This window comes from Triturus cristatus, chromosome 8 (assembly GCF_964204655.1).
Source record: "Triturus cristatus chromosome 8, aTriCri1.1, whole genome shotgun sequence".
NCBI classification, from domain to species: domain Eukaryota; kingdom Metazoa; phylum Chordata; class Amphibia; order Caudata; family Salamandridae; genus Triturus; species Triturus cristatus.
Genome location: NC_140591.1, coordinates 929,799,543 through 929,816,288, shown reverse-complemented (window position 1 = coordinate 929,816,288; position 16,746 = coordinate 929,799,543). Strand labels below are relative to the sequence as shown.

The 16,746-nt window shown below is 42.3% G+C and overlaps 1 protein-coding gene across 14 annotated transcripts in view; it reads right to left on the bottom strand.

The window, feature by feature from the left end:
- DMD (dystrophin) overlaps positions 1-16,746 on the bottom strand; it is a 7,596,173-nt gene that overhangs the window by 5,039,823 nt on the left and 2,539,604 nt on the right. For all 14 annotated transcript variants that reach the window (XM_085622447.1, XM_085622454.1, XM_085622449.1 and 11 more), the window contains one exon: positions 6,437-6,560. In XM_085622447.1, coding sequence (XP_085478573.1) covers positions 6,437-6,560 — 124 coding nt within the window. The remainder of the gene's footprint in view (positions 1-6,436; positions 6,561-16,746) is intronic.

Sequence of the window (16,746 nt, the reverse complement as noted above, 5' to 3'; positions counted from 1 at the left end):
CAGCTGTGGAAAAAGCTGTTTTTGTCTCTGAGCTATTCAAATACATTTCTCATGTTCATGAAGCAAGTGGTCTTAACACCAAATCACACTTCTCGGAAGGATACCCAGTGCATATGGTGAACCCTGACAAATCTGGGTTTATTTCCCAACACCAATTTAGCTTCAACGCCTCTTCTTCTCACAGACAGACTACAGATTATGTGGCAGAGGAACATCTACTGCCGCTCTTCTCATTTTGATGCCAAAAAGGGTTTTATCCTAGTAAAAAGTGAATAGATGGGGGCTTGCTCTTGGAGCTACCTGCTTAATCTATTAGCTCTCTTAAGTTTGCCTAAGAGATGCCTAAGGAATATTTGAAATGACATTTTCATAGTGCAACGTTGGTGTGATCAGAGGGAACATCCCTCCATTATTTTTTTGCTCTCTGTAGAGCGTTTGGATAACATGGTACATAAAAGTAGCCAAGTTATAGGTTGTGCCTCATAACTACCTAGTACGATTGGAATTTACACCAACACTATAGTAATCATCATGCAAGGGTGCTGGTGAATACTGGTTCAGCATGGAGTTTAGAAAAGGACTTTGCAGGCATTTCCAGGTAGTGACTACAATTGTGGAAAACTGAGGCTACATATCCATTCCTGCCAAATGAACACACGGCTAGTAAGCTTTCTGCCAGTTTATCAGGTCTTTTCCAGCTGTGTGGAAGATGTCTACAGCCAATAAGGTAATACAGGATCATAGTACATGATTGGTGCAGATAGAGGAGAGCTCCATTTTCGGGGGTCATCATATCACCATTGTTGTTTGTGGTACATTAGGGGACTTTGGATAGCAGGATAATGAATAGCTGTCATGCTGTAAGTTGTGCCCATAATTGCCTGAGAAGCTCAAGCTTTATGCCAACACTACAGTGCTGTTTTACATGGGGCACCAGACACATATTGCTGCAGGACTCGATTTGATAAAGTACTTTGTGGACATATCTGGTTATTGAATACATTCATATAACTGAGGGCATAGCTCTATGCCTGTCAAATTATAATGTGGATAATGAACTTGCCGCCTATAAATTCATGTTCCATACGAAATATTAAAGTGTCACCGTTTTTGATAATTCACAGGCGCTATACAACGAGGCCAATAAACCTCTTCTTACAGAAAACGAAAAAGCATATTTTGGGATGGCGCAGGCTGCATCGGTTTTTGATAAGAGATAACAAGGCAAAGAATATTTTTGGACTGGCAAATTTGCATTAGTTGTTTGATTTGAGACAATGCCATCTCCCCCAAAACATTTTCAAGAGTTCGTGGCTTAAAATCCATTTATATTTTGATGTGGAAACACAGTGCAGTGAACTGTAAACCCTAAACTTCTCTTAAACCCCTAAATTGAGAATTTAGGCGAGCCCCTGGCACCAGAAGAGTAGATCCGGATGACCTGAAGAAAGAATATGGATGAGAAGAGTCGCACAGCAAGAACAGAAGATCCAGCAACTGACTTGTCGCCAACCCTGCCGGCCTGCCTGCTGATTTCACCTATTGCACCAAAACTCAACTTTTCCTGCAGCTGTTGCGTCCCCAAAACCTGGGAGACCTGCAGTCTTTGCCCAAATACCAGGACCTCCTGAGGAACAGTGAAACTGTCTCCTACATCCTGCATACAGCAATAGAAGGACCAGGAGGTCTCCAGCCCTGTCAAACCCCAATGCAGGCAAGCACCACTGCACCAAGCCCCCCAGCTAATATTGAAGTGAGCCAAAGGTGTCAGCGTGGTCCCCAAACCCTCAAGGAACCGAGTCCACTGTGGAGTGACTGCTTGTGAACTCCCCAATGTCGCCTGCAGCCTCTGTTGGCAGGCCCCCTCAACCACGAGTCTTGACAGACAGAGAAATCAGATACCCCACCGACCCTCTGCAAAGGTGTCCCCAAATACCCCATCACAAGAACCGAAGCCACTTGTTAGTTTCACAGGACTCATCTCACTGTCCCCTCCTGCAGCCTCCTTCTACCATGACAGTTCTCCATAGGATAGCATTGGGTACCCAAAGCTGTTTGGCACCTCTGTATCCATCCGCCATAGTGCTGCTAGTGGTGTCCTGCTGGTGCTGCCTTGGACATTGCCCACCACTCAACTCAACTCTTGGAGAAGGGTACCATGAGTCTCTGACAAGAACTAGTAAAACGCATAGGGTTTTCCTCCCACAGGTTAACATTGCAGAACTCAGAAACTGAACAGTGTCGACATTTTGAACTGAAAAGTATTTCTCTTTACAAACGTACTTTCCTGAATTACTTTCTTGTGATGCTGAAACATAATACATAAAGATAATTGCTATTTTTATAAATTGGTGTGGAACTCCTTCTTGAGTTGTGTGCCTCATTTATTGACCATTGTGTGTATTTTCAGATGTCTTGCACTCCTCTGTGTTAAGCCTAAGGCTGCTCGACCACACTACCCCCTAGCAGAGCACCTTGGGATTGCCATAGCAATCCCCCGTCCACTCATAACGGAACCCCTGGACTCTTTACACAATATATCTCATTTTGATACATCATGTAAAGAGCCAGCTTCCTACAGACATTACAAGTTACTTTTCTAAATTTGCTGCTAGATTTCTTTTATAAGAATTAAGAAAAAGTGCACTACCTCTTAAAAGGACTAGGAATATTTTATATTCACAAAATGTTGAAAGAGTCTCCCTGGTCTAGTCAGAGTTGGCTTGTGCTAAAACACATTTTTGCTGCTGTTGCTGAGATGGGATCACAAAGGAGCCAGTGTGTGATGGCCCAATAGAATTATACGTTAAGGGTTTAGAAAGATGTCTTTATGTTCTGTAGGTCTCTGGCATCACCTCGCAATATGCTTCTGAATGTGCTTTTTCTCAGTCTATTACATTTGATCTTATTGCACACAGAGGTGCTTTGAGTTTAAGATGCTCCATTGCTTCACAGTAGTACGCTTGGCTGTAATACAAGTAGGGGTAAACAATAGGTACAGTATATGTGCAAGTCAGAGCATCTTTGCCACTCAAATATTCGTCTGCATTAAAACTGTTAATGCTGCATAAATTATAAATTATAGCAAAGTGGTCATCGACAAAATCATGTTCATTACTTTTGGAACTGCATGGAGGAATGATACATACAGTCTTGTAAAGATAACTTTAGTGAGTTACAGGGTCATTTATCTGTGGGAGGGACAAATGTGTTCATGAAGCAGATCTGCTGTCATGCTGCAGCTGATGTGGAATTGGAAAGTCAACCCTATCTATTTAGGGCAGATAAAAAATAAAAAAATCTGCCATGTACCAGGTAAAATCTCCCAGCCGTATGAGGAACACTAAAGAAAGGCAGTCCTCACAGGAAAAAACATAAATGTCCTCACATGTTGGGAGTTGATCCTGACATGTCTTGAACATAGTTTTTTACATTTTCAATCCCTAATGTTTAGGGTATTCTGTGAAAAATACAAAATGCTGCCCAGTCATTCACACTGTCATAACATCATGAGCTCCAGCTGTGTCTACAGAAGCACTTACTGCAAATAAATCATTGCCACCTGATTGGCATACTAATTTGGTAGGCTGCTTGTGGCTGAGCCTCTACTATCCTAGTACTTCGGCGGTACATCGACAGAGAATGAGGTTCATAGACTATTGAGATTTCTCCACCTTCAAATGATACTTTGGATGTGTGTATCTTCTCAACTTGTTGACTACTTCTTACATTACAGTCAAGGTACATTATGCTCAAACCGTCTTCCTAATCACTGGTGTTTAATATTGGCGACGATAAAAGCACACCATGTAGTCTAACAAAGTATCCTCTGGAAGCCTTTGGAAGTTTGTACTGCCAGTTAGAAGCAACATTTATCAGGATAGAAAGGCAAGAGAACTTTGAACTTGTATGCACAAGTGGTTCTACCTTAAGCTTGTGTGAACTAATGGCTTAACCTTGAACTTGTACACATTAGTGGCTCTACCATGAACTTCTACACATTAGTGGTTCTACAGTGAGCGTATACAGACTAGTGGTTCAACGATGAGCGTGTACACTTAGTGGCTCTACCTTGAACATGTACAGACTAATGGGTTAACCTTGAGCTTGTACAGATTTGTGCTTTACCTTGATCATGTACATATTAGTGGCTCTAGCGTGGGCTTGTACCGTTTAGTGGCCATACCTTGAGCTTGTACATATTAGTGGTACTATCGTATGCTTGTACAGATTAGTAGATCAATCTTGAGTGTGTACACAGTTGTGGCTTTAATTTGGCTTCAATACATTAAACTTTCTCGTGGAGCATGATGGGTTGCTCCACAACGTGCATCCAAATCCATCAGGGACACTGGCAATACGGTAATGATATTTATAGAAAGAGATAGAGGTGCACTCTAGGTTGTCTAAACTAAATTTATGTATAGAATTTTGAAAAAGGGTGCTACACTATAGTAGTGTGTTGACATAACACATATTACAAAAATGCCAAAGTAACAGGTAAAAGAACCTGATTATAGTGTGCACTGTTCACAGGAACATAATGTTCAAGATATAAAACATAATATACAGTTTAACGCACAATAAAATAAACCATCATTTTTTCTTGTTGAAATATTGTAATTGATCAAACCCTTGCAAATGATATAATTCTTCTGAACATGACCATTCAATTAGAACAATGTTTCAATTCACAAGTATTAGGTTAACAAAATTAAATGTTTGATTTACATCATCAAAAAACATAATATGCACAATGCATGCTGTTGTCTCCTCAAGAGTTCTACATTTATATGACAGATACCAACAAAAACAATGTATGGCTGTTATGAAGCCCAATGCATTTCGGGACTCGCGGGTCCCTTCCTCAGGGGTAGTATTCTGTGGATAAGAAAGTATAAAATATTGTTTGGTATAAGCTAATTAACTGTAATAAAAGATAATAGCGACAGTCCCTTGCCCAGCGAAAAAAGTTTGAAAAATAGAGAAAAATAGTAAGGTGGTAAATGAAAGAGTACTGTGTGTATATTAATATGTTAGCACCATCTAATAGGTGAATAATATGCCGATGGTAGGAACATAAGTAAACGTGACTGTAATGATTGGATAGAAAAACCGGTAAAAATGTTATTGTGCGTTAAACTGTATATTATGTTTTAAATCTTGAACATTATGTTCCTGTGAACAGTGCACACTATAATCAGATTCCTTTACCTGTTACTTTGACACTGGCAATACGGTCACACCTCTATGAATGTTCCCTTTTTTCAGATTATTTGCTGAACATTCTATGATCAGCTACGCTCTGTGCTTGTGGCAATGGAGGGCTCAACAGTTTTGTTGAAGATATGTTCCTGCTGTTTTCAGTTCTGCACTCTCCCACGAAATAAACACAGATCTCCAGTCAACCCCTACTGGTACCTTGAAAATACAAGTAGTATGGCACGCCTACTGCATTTCATCACTTAACCTGGATCAGCAATACATGCAATCCAAGTCTCCCTTGCCTGAGAAACATATGCTTAATGCGGCATAGAGTTAATATATGAGATACTTCTGTTATTTCAATGTACAGAAGAAATAAAGCAGGTATTCCTTGCTGAATGTTCCCTGCCCACATATGATAACTATCCTTAATTTAGGGTGAGATACGTACCATTCATGCAGAAGGGGCAGTGACACAATGACCAAGGGTATGATGGGTCTACCCTACCCAGTAATGGCTGCCTCTTACTACCCAAACGGGAGAGAGTGGCCTATTGTTCGTGTCTGCCCAAGGGCCTATGCCACTGGGTGAGTACCAGAGGTGGTGTGCAATGATCGAGGTGAATGCATTTTTTAATTGCTGAGTGATCGTCACAGGAGATCTTTTTGTTTTAATTTCCTCACATAGCATTATATTGTATAATGTTGTGGAAGCAAACCTAGTGTACTACAGTTGCGTCCCACAGAACCATGTCTATTTTTATGGGACACAAATTCTATTGTCTGTGACACCCAGGTAGTCAATTTCTTTTCCGACCTTGTCTGATTCCCAATGCTCGCACATAACAACTGGGATATCCCATGGAGTTTTACCCGCCATGCTGCTGCTCTCTCTTTCTATAGGAGGGAGCGCACATCATCGACAATGCAAATGTTAGATCTGTCCTCACTGTTCACATTGTCATTGTAGGAATGTGATCTGATGGGCTCCAATTTCTTTCATACAATACACGCTGCTCAATAATTGTCCCCATGGTTGACATCACTGGGAGGGGGCTGTCCTTGGAGAAAAATAGCCTGCTTTGCTTTCTAATTTGCCAGTAGCACGGTCAATAAGTATTTACAGTGTGAAACGATTTTCTGCCAACAGCAATTACCAGAAACTGTCATATTCGTGCACTGAAATACACTTTGGAATTGTATATTAGAAGGTGAGATAAAGATTTCATACATTGACTTTCTCTGTGAGGTCTGCGATGCTTCCTTCTTTTCGAAAAGTTGCAAACACGGGACTCTGCAGTACAGCCTCCGAGCGCGTCATCCAGCTGTGAAGCTCTGTTGTGTCTGCGTCAAACCTACAATATGGGAAACACATATTCAGTCAGCGACCTTTTTGGGAGGCAGATCTATAGAGCTCAGTTAGAAAGTAGGACATAGAAATGTATATAACCTTGAAAATGGTTTAATGCCCACTGGGGTGTGGTGTAACTACAGGCACATGACAACAACATTTGCATATATTAGTAACACTCAACAAATAAGCTCTTCCGAAGGCATTTAAGCGATATATTGAAATTCACCACCTAAAGGAACTCTTCTTTTTCGGATGTCATTTAAGTGCAATTTAATGCTAATTTCTGTAAATCCAACTAAGAATAAGTAGAGAACTGTATTTTTGGTATTCTTAATTTTAATCACCCAATTTATTAATAAAATGGAAAAAAAACAGAAGGACAGCCAATTATGCTAATTTTGCTTCCACTCTGAAACAGAAAATAAGCTCAGTACAGACCCCTAGTTTTCTGGAAATGGCTATGGACTAAACCTGATGAGGCAGTTTTTAAAATACAATGGGAGCTTTTTACCTTTGGAGACGGGATTTTGTCGCTTCTGTGAAGCAATAAAAATGTTTGTACCAGAACCCAGATGCTCTACTATCAGACTCTCTCCTGATACACCCAGGGAAGGAATGATCTTATAGCTGAATCCAGTGTCTATGAATGTACAGACAACTCTAGCCTGGAACCAATATTATTGACTAACCCACAAAAAGATCAGGTGCTACGAGCCTTATATCTCCCCAGTATGTGCCCTCAACCAATTCATGTCTGATATGGACTAGGGCCCAGATTTATGAAAGAATTGCATTCCTTGTCGCACACATTGTGACACTAGTGCAATGCAATCCTTTAATCAGGTATACAAAGCCATACAAATCAACCTTGCATGGTCCTGCGTGCATTGTGCAGCACACTTAGAAAGAAAAAAAAGGCTCTAAAGATTGTATTTCGGCAGGAAAGTCTCCCTTCCTGCACAAGAACAATCCTGCCTGCAACGGAGGCATCCTTGCACCATGATGCGCGGCTGACTGCATTGGTGTTAGGCTGCACATAGTGCGCCAGCACAGCAAAAATGCATTTTTGCTCTCTTTTCTGGCGCAGAGCAGCAAGTTGTCTTGCTGTGGTGCGCTGCATCATATATTGATTAATCTGGCCCTAGGAGTTCTACCTCTTGATGAGGTAACCCGGAAATAGATCAACGCTAAATCTCCACCTAGGAACCTGCTTATGCAAGAACAGGAAATGGAAATAAGTAAACATTTTTATAGTCTAGCGTGACTGTGCATAGATTTTTATGATCTGGTTCAACAGCGCAGCTGTCACCAGACAATTATATGAGTATCACTATAGAGGGGATATGGCTCCACTCACATGTTGGGAGCCAGAAGTAGGTTTTGATTGGGCAGAAGTTGTGTGCTTCCACAAAAAAAGTATTGCCCTCCACGCAGCTGTGATCTTTGTGTTTATTTATCCAGCTGCCTTACTTAAAATAAATAATTTGTGGGGCTTTTCTCTGTAAGCAGCACAGATGAGAGAAAGGCAGTCATTAACATACATGCATTTTAGTTCTGGCTCGTTTCTTCTTTTGGGTAGGACCAATGTTACAGTGATTTGCTTGCACGTCCTTTCAAATAGCCATCTACTAGACTTTCCAAATATTTTGCTAAAATCAAATGTTAGAAGTGTGCAGAGACGTTATAAAGGCATGGCCTCTGGCCCAGAGCCCCAGCCTTTCAGGGGACCACTTAGAGCCAAGCTCAGTTCAGCAAAGAGTCTGGTGCCAATGACCTTGAATAATTCTTAAACAGATTTTGTTAACTACGATTTTCTTTTAATTTATTTTTAATGAGGGTGATGTGTGAGAGTGCACTACAAATATTTTGCAGATTAAAGCGGTGTTTATGTTTCATGCAACATCCCTAAAAAAATTTCTTTTAGATCAAAACAGGGCCTCATATATGAGAAATGGGAGAGTGTCAGAGAGATTATTTGTAATAATTTTAGATAGCTGCTGCTGCTGTGATACATATCCTTGATTATTAGATGCAAGCACACTGTCCAAAAAGGGCAGGAAAGAGCTGAAAATGGACCATGAATTCAAAGCTGTTCTGAAGAGGGGCCCCAAAAATCCTTAAGATGTCCCTGGTAGTGTGCTTTGAATAGTCGGCTGGTTCTGCTCTATCGATTCCTTTTTGTAGTAGCTCAGGTGGTCTCTTTAAAAATCTAAAATAACAAGCATTTGCAGTGCAATCGGTCTCGCCTTTGGGACCTTATAAGTATTTAGCCATGCACCATATTATCCTTCCTTCTTCTGCATCCCTTTGGATTGTTTAAGCAACAGAAAAGCAGTAAAAGTGTTGCACAAGCACCAACACGATGCACACAAAGGAGGACCAAGCAAGCATAGAAGCAGATAACCACAATGCTTGGTAATGAATCGAGGTGGGAGGGAGTAGGGGGCGGGGGATTCAAGATCCAGGAGTGCCGAAGTGGAGGGTAAAACAAGGATGGAGGAGTGACCCGGTTAATGGCAGGGAAGGAAAGCTTGGGGCGAGTGACGGCAAGAGCTGTGAGAGGTGATGTCTGGAGTAAGAGCGAGGGGCGGGAGCTCGGCCTGGGGTCCCGAGACCGCTCGGCTTCCTAAACACTGGAGAAAGCCTGCGCAGAGGACCTCGACCCTTAGAGTGCCGCACGCATGGGACCCCAGACACACACTGACAGACAAACATGGACCCTGCATCTACATACTCACACAAAGGATGGATACTAGCGCAATTAAATACTGCACGCTCACACCCGCCCCAAGGTATACAACATGTAACAACATTATAAATATACAGCCAGACTCTTAAAGATATACAAACATACACAAACACCACCCCCCAGTGCACCTTGGGGATTATTGCACAATTCTGAATGATTGAGTATCCGTTCCCTTTCCTACCTTTTGCACATCGCGAAACTGCATGCCTTGGAGAATTTCGGGTTAAAGGGGTATTTCTGGATTGAGTATTCATAAAGAGCGGGGGGCTTGTTTTGCTGGGAAAAGTGAGGGGATTGAAGGTGGAACTCGAGTGGCATGGGCCCAGCTTTGCCACCTGGAATACGAGTGGATTGCTTCAGGGGTGCCCATGGAAGTTCTCACCGAGGGGCCTGTCGGCAACCCACCGAGCCCAGTGTCCGCGTCACTGTGGTAAATTCCCAGGACGGGCAGCTGGTGAGATAGTGGAACACGCTGACCTCAACGGCACCTCCACCCTGGCAGCTCCCCCGGCGGGGGCCCAGCTGTGCCACCCGGAAAATGAGTGGATTGCTTCAGGGCACCCATGGAAGTTCTCACCCAGGGGCCTGTCGGCAGCCCACTGAGCCCGGTGTCCGCGTCACTGTGGTAAATTCCCAGGAACGGCAGCGGGTGAGATAGCAGAACACGCTGACCTCAATGGCACCTCCACCCTGGCAGCTCCACCTCAGTCCCTGCCGCCGTAGGTTTAATGGATATGAGATGCGCCAGGCCATTGTCTGCACACCTGAACCCGCGGCCATCACCAGTGATGCATAAGGGATTGCATAGGCACGCACCATAGGTAGCACACCTGAGCCACATGTTTAGTAAATGTCCCCTGAGCATGGCATTAGTATGTAAACCTGACCCCGTGGCCATTGATGGTGTTTATATGCACATGCCATTAGTTGGTACACCTCAGCCCCCGATGCCGTAGGTTTAATGTATATGAGATGAGCAAGGACATTGTCTGCACAACTGAACCCGCGGCCATCATCAGTGATGGTAGAGGTCACTAAAAGCATGTCCATGGCCCACGAGCTGCGAGACAACGGACAGCGGGAGGGGGGCGGGAACAAAAGGAATGCGGACAACAGGAGGGGGTGGGAACAGGAAACTAAACAGAGCAGCGCTAGCGTGCTGGCTCCAGCTCCATGTAAAACAAGACTTCCGGAGCAACAGAGGGTTCTTTTCCGGTGCACCCCAGGGATGTCAATTCCAGTGCACTACGGATTTGTCATGCCTGCCTGTAAATGACTGTGCACTACTTTAAAACAAGCATTTGCAATGCAATACGACTCACATTTATGCAAGACATGTTGCATTAGAAATGGGAGTGCGGGCGTTTAAAAAGGCACGAACGGGAGTGGGGGGTGAGGGTGGGGCGAAAAGTCACAAACTGCGGGAGGGGGCGGGGGGGACACAGAGCAGAAAATAGTGTTGGAGTAAAGGGGCCAAGAGCTAGGGAAGGATACAAATGACAAAATGACCGCCAGGAGGAGGGACTAACAAGTCTAAAACAAATCAAAAGGCAGCATTTAGGATGTAAGTCAATCAAAAAGATGGGCGGAGAGTGGGCGGAGCTTCCAGAAAGCTTCCTCGCTATAGTATGTACTGCATGCCTCGCAAAGTGAGCAGTGCATGCGCTGCAACCAGCTGAGACCTAAAAAGTGACAGGGATGCAACCAGCTGATATCCCCCCATTCAGCCATGCCGCTGTGTCCATGTGCAGATTATGCTTTCTCACGTCTACATCACACCCAGATCTGCTCTCATTATTTATCACGGGATACTTCAGATATTTATCAGATGTGCGAGCTTCAGCAAAAAGCCTACTTGACATGAGTTGTCAGCCATGCTAAATTTATACTGACAATGTGCTAGATCAGCCCATCACACTGGAGGGGCTGCTGCATAAATTCTTCTGGAAAATGCAAACTTCTGTAAAAAGATCTGCAACCTAACAAGGCATAAGAGTTTGAATACTTGACTTAATCAAATGGGCAGATTTGATTTTACACACAGCAAACAGACCAGAAAGAATTCAAAGTGTTTGCCACACGTAACTCATGAGAAACAATTGGTGATGAAAATATAATTAACTGTGAAACAACATCAGTAGACAAGCTTCCTGTGATCACAGTCTGAGAACAACTGTAAGAGGTTTAAGGTCAGTTTGACCCAAGGAAAGGTCGGTGCGTCCTGTTACCTTTCTCACATCTTCGCCCCGTGCCCGACAGATCTGCCGCCCTTCCTTTAACATTTAAACATATTCTCAGTAAATGTCTATATTCTCAACTGCGTCACTCCGCATCGTCTGTAGTTCAACGTGACGTATTTAGTATCAATATTATTATTATTTTTACAGGACGCTTTTTTATGCACTCCTTTTGTAAACAAAAACAAAAAAAAAGACATTTAATTAACTATCCATCCTTGCTGCGAAATGACCTCCCACTCCCTCAAACCCCCACGTGGAACAGCAAGAGAATCGAAATAAATTGTTGTTAGCACTTCCGAATCGCAGTACGGCAATAGTTTATTTCTAAAACCTTATTTTTTGTATCGTAGGTCCTGGGACTCCTGTCGATAATTTGTGATTTTAAAAAAAAATGTTTTACTCGGCAATCTTAATTGTGTGTGTAGTATGTCATAAGCATGGCATACCTAATTGCCTCATTGAGCTGTAGCGTGTTCACTATAGAATGTCAACAGTGTCATCTGTGATGTCACTGAGTTCTAGGCTGATGCTGGGTGTTCAGATGTAAACTGGATTTGCTGGGTGGAGTTTAGATGGATGGGATCTCTAGGAATAAACCTGCATTTCAACCTACTCTTCTGACTCCTGCTTTTTTATATGAAGGATTTCACACTGGCGTAGTCGGCAGGAAAACACCGGAAGAGATCCCAACACGACCTATGCATATTTGTTTGAGGCATAAAGGCTCCTGGGATGTACGCTACATTCTAAGTGGTTGTAAACCTTGGATTGGATTACCCATTGGATCCATCTTAACCTGCGTGTGACATTTGAGAACCTTTACGATTTTCTGTGCAGCAGTAAAGATTGGCTGGAAAAGCATTCGTTATCTCGTTGGGCCATACGAGTGTCTTGCTGCGTCAGTAAATGGACTTAAATACAGTGGATTGCTTGGATTGTGACATTTCACGCGTATTTTGAGTGTTGGTGTAATTGTGTAATCGTCAACGGACGATGGATTTCCCCTCCGCATCGTGCTAGTATTGAGCCACTACATGTCCGGTGCCAACGGACTTCCTCGCTCTGTTTTGCCATCTCCAAGCAATTGAAACTTTAAACAACAACAAGTCTTACCTCGCGTGAAGCCTCCGAGTTTAGAACCCGACGAAGAAGGCTCGTCATCTTTATCTCTTTATCTCGTCACACGCACCGGCGTGTGAACGTAGAAGACGAAGTCTCTTCATCCATTTCATCTCGTCACACGCATCGGCGTGTTCACGTAGTGAACGTGTGTCGTCACTATAACGTGGTGGCCATCTTGAATATTTATGTGCGTTTCCTAGCAACTGGGAAACTTTTGCCGATACGCACGGCTTTCAGTTTTAAAGTTCCTGATAAACACAACTTGCTCCCTGCATCTTGCGCTTCGTTTGTAAGAGGGACTTAACTATTTCTGCTGGTAAATTGTCATTTATGGTTACCAACCCCATATCAAGGTAATTTACTTTAATTACATTTTAACAAAGTTATGTTGTGTGCTCATTTTTATGGTGGTTTGGTTCAATTTTACGCTTAGTTTTTTTTCCTTATTTGTCATCTTGCTACGTTTTGACTCAACTTTCTATCACTTCACATTTTAAGACTATAATTTTTAAACATGCAGAATGTCACTGCAGCTCCATTTTTTTTGTCTGAGCCGGGCGATCCAAATATCAAATGGAAAAAATGGAAAGTCGTCTTTGAACGTTATGCGAGAGTATGTGGTCCGTCGCTTAGCGCGGAGAGGAGGTCTGCTTTATTACTGCATTGTTTGGGGTCAGAGGGGCAGGACGTTTTCGATCATCTGCCTGACCTATCACGTGAAGAAGAAAATGGTCTTAATGATTACGAGATTTGCATTAAAAAATTAGATAAACATTACTTACCCAAAGTGAGTACCATTCTGGAAAGATATACTTTTGCAAAAAGGATGCAAGCTGAGGAAGAGACGGTTGAAGGATATATAACCATATTGAGGAAACTTGCATCTTCGTGTAAATTCGACGGCACTACTGATGAACGTATTCGCGACCAGTTCATGTTTGGGTGCAATATAGAGAAAGTTAGGGAGGAGTTGTGGTTGCGCGATGACCCCACTTTGGATGAAGTTCTGGTTGTTGCTAAAAGAATAGAACACTCTATTAAATGCGTCGCTGTTTTGAAAAAAGATTCATCAAATGAGTGCAAAGTTCAAGAAGTGAAGAGCAAGAATAAAATAGACTATAAAGTTAAAGGTAAAACTCACATGGAAGCTTCATCGTCAAAAGGAAAGACAACGGCAAGTGCCCAACAGCAGTGGACCAACAGCAAGTGTTTTAGATGTGGGAAATTAGGTCATTTGGCAAATAATCCTAAGTGTCCAGCTCTTGGCTTTATGTGTCCGAAATGTAAAAAGAAAGGTCATTTTGCTTATATGTGTAACAGTAAGAATGTACCAAATGTAAAAAAAATCCACATATCTGATGATAGTTATGATGAGGTTAATAGTGAAGAATATGAATGTGGTCAGATAGTTGTGCAAGTGGTAACTGGGGAAAGGAAGAAGAACTCACCTATGGACGAAATTATAGTGGAAGGGAAAAAGACCAGAGTCTTATTTGATTCAGGGGCTAAAATCACCATTGTGGCAAGTGAATTCTACATGAGCAATTTAAAAAGTAAGATTAATCTTTTAAAACCGGATATAAAGCCTCTAGCTTATGGCGGACAGCCCATTAAATTACATGGTTATTTTGTAGGGCTTATTGAATATAAAGGGAGATCAATTTCAGGGAAAATTTACGTGTCAAAGAAAGGTGACAGCATTATTAGTTGGATGCATCAAGGAGATCTTGGAGTCTTCTTAGATCCCAATTCGGATCCTCCTATACGGTTGAAGGGTGATGTGAATTCTGTTGAGGAGGTGGAGAATGATAATGACAAATTGGTCGATTGTCTTAAAAGAGATTATCCAAGTGTGTTCAGGAAAGAATTGGGTTGTCTCAAGGGGTACAAACATAAAATTCTTCTGAAGAAAGATGCTAGTCCCGTATGTTGCAAGGTGAGGAATGTACCTCTTTCAGTAAGGGACGACATGCAGGAAGAGATTGCTAAATTGAAAAAGGGAGGTATAATTGAGGAGGTTGAGGGGACTGAGTGGTTGGCCCCGGTTGTAGCAGCACGCAAACCTAATGGGGATCTGAGACTCTGCATCGACTTGAGGCAACTAAACAAGTGTGTAATAATTGATAAATACCCTTTGCCGAATATTAATGAGTTACTGACTCTATTGGGTGGAGCTAAAGTATTTAGTACCATTGACCTGACTTCAGCATACCACCAAATAGAATTGGAAGAGTCGTGTAGGGATTACACTGCGTTCATAACGCCATTCGGAACTTTCAGATTTATACGCATGCCCTTTGGGTTAGTATCGGCCTCCTCGGTATTTCAGAGGGTCATGGAGAACATGCTTAAAGGCTTACCTGGTATTTATGTATACCAAGATGACATTTTAGTGTTTGGACAAGACAACAAGCAACATGATAGTCGCTTGAGGTCAGTTTTAAAGAAGATATCTGAACATAATTTAACCATAAAAGCTGAAAAATGTAAATTTAGGTCCAACTCCATTGACTATTTAGGTCACAATATAACTTGTGAGGGTGTGAAGCCTAAGAAAGATCTGGTCAATTCTATTCAAGACATGAGTCCTCCCATTAATAAGAGTGAGCTTATGAAATTCCTAGGAGTTGTTGAATACTACTCTAAATTTGTGAAGAACTTCGCTAATTGTACATTGAAGATGAGACAATTACTAAGGAAGGGGGTAGATTTTCAGTGGACGGAAGAATGTGAGCGTGAGTTTAGTGACATTAAGAATAAACTTAAGGATGCTCCTTCTTTAGCTAGCTTTAATCCCAAGATTAAACCAGTGCTGATTACAGATGCAAGCGAGAAGGGTCTAGGTGCTGTCTTGCAACAACAAGGAGAGGGTGGCATCTATACGGTTATGTGTTTATCACGTAGCCTTAAAGATCCTGAGACGAGATATTCGGTGGTAGAGCGAGAAGCTCTCGCAGTGTACTGGGCGGTAAGAAAGTTGAAGAAGTTCTTGTGGGGTAATAAGTTTGAGGTGAGGACTGATCACAAGCCGCTGGTAGAAATATTCAGTAAAAAAGGTCTGGATTTGGTATCTAGTAGGATTACTAGATGGGTGATAGGCCTGCAGGAATATAATTTTGACATAAAGTATATACCAGGTGTTGAAAATAATGTTGCGGATGTACTGTCACGCCTCACCCCTAAGGACTCGACAGAGGTGGATGATTGGGAAGATTCAAAAGAATGGGTGTGTGTAGTGGAGCAGAATATCATTAGTGAAGAGAGATGGGGAAATGAAATGACTATGGATGATGTTCTGAATGATGTTATAGATTTGGTTAAAAAGGGTTGGAATTGTAATAAACAAGGTTCTTCTGACTCCAGGAAGTATTGGACAGTGCGTAATGAATTGTCGGTTGAGAACAACCTTTTGTTTCGGGGAACGAGACTGATACCTCCTTCTAGTCTCAGGAAAGAACTCATAGATTTAGTGCACTCTTCTCATGCTGGCATAACTAAGTCCAAAGAACGCTTGAGGATGTCTTATTGGTGGCCGGGCATGGATATAGAGGTGGAACGGGCAATTAGAGATTGCATACCATGCTCTTTAAGTGAGAAGACCAAATGCACACGGGTTCAGCCCATGGTGGTAAGGAGACGTCCGTTGGGTCCGTGGCAGGACGTTGCAATGGATATTCTGGGTCCCATTCACTCTAATGGATCACAGTCATTTGTGTTGGTGATCATTGATATGTTTTCACGGTGGCCTGAGATCTTCTTTTTGTCGAGCATAGATTCAGTACACGTTAATAGGTGCTTGAAGAATCTGTTCTCTAAAGAGGGTATACCCAATTCCCTACTGACGGACAATGGTGTGCAATTTGTGTCGGTTGAAATGCAAAACTTTCTAACTTCCAAGGGAATTACTCACAAGTTGTGCTCTCTCTATCATCCTGAAGCAAACGGGATGGTGGAGAGATTTAACAGGGTAATCAAAGAAACGATTGCTTTATCGAAATCCTTGTCCTCAAATTGGAAGGATGAGGTGTTAAAGAAAATAGAAGAATATAGATTGTCTCCACACTCAACTACTGGGA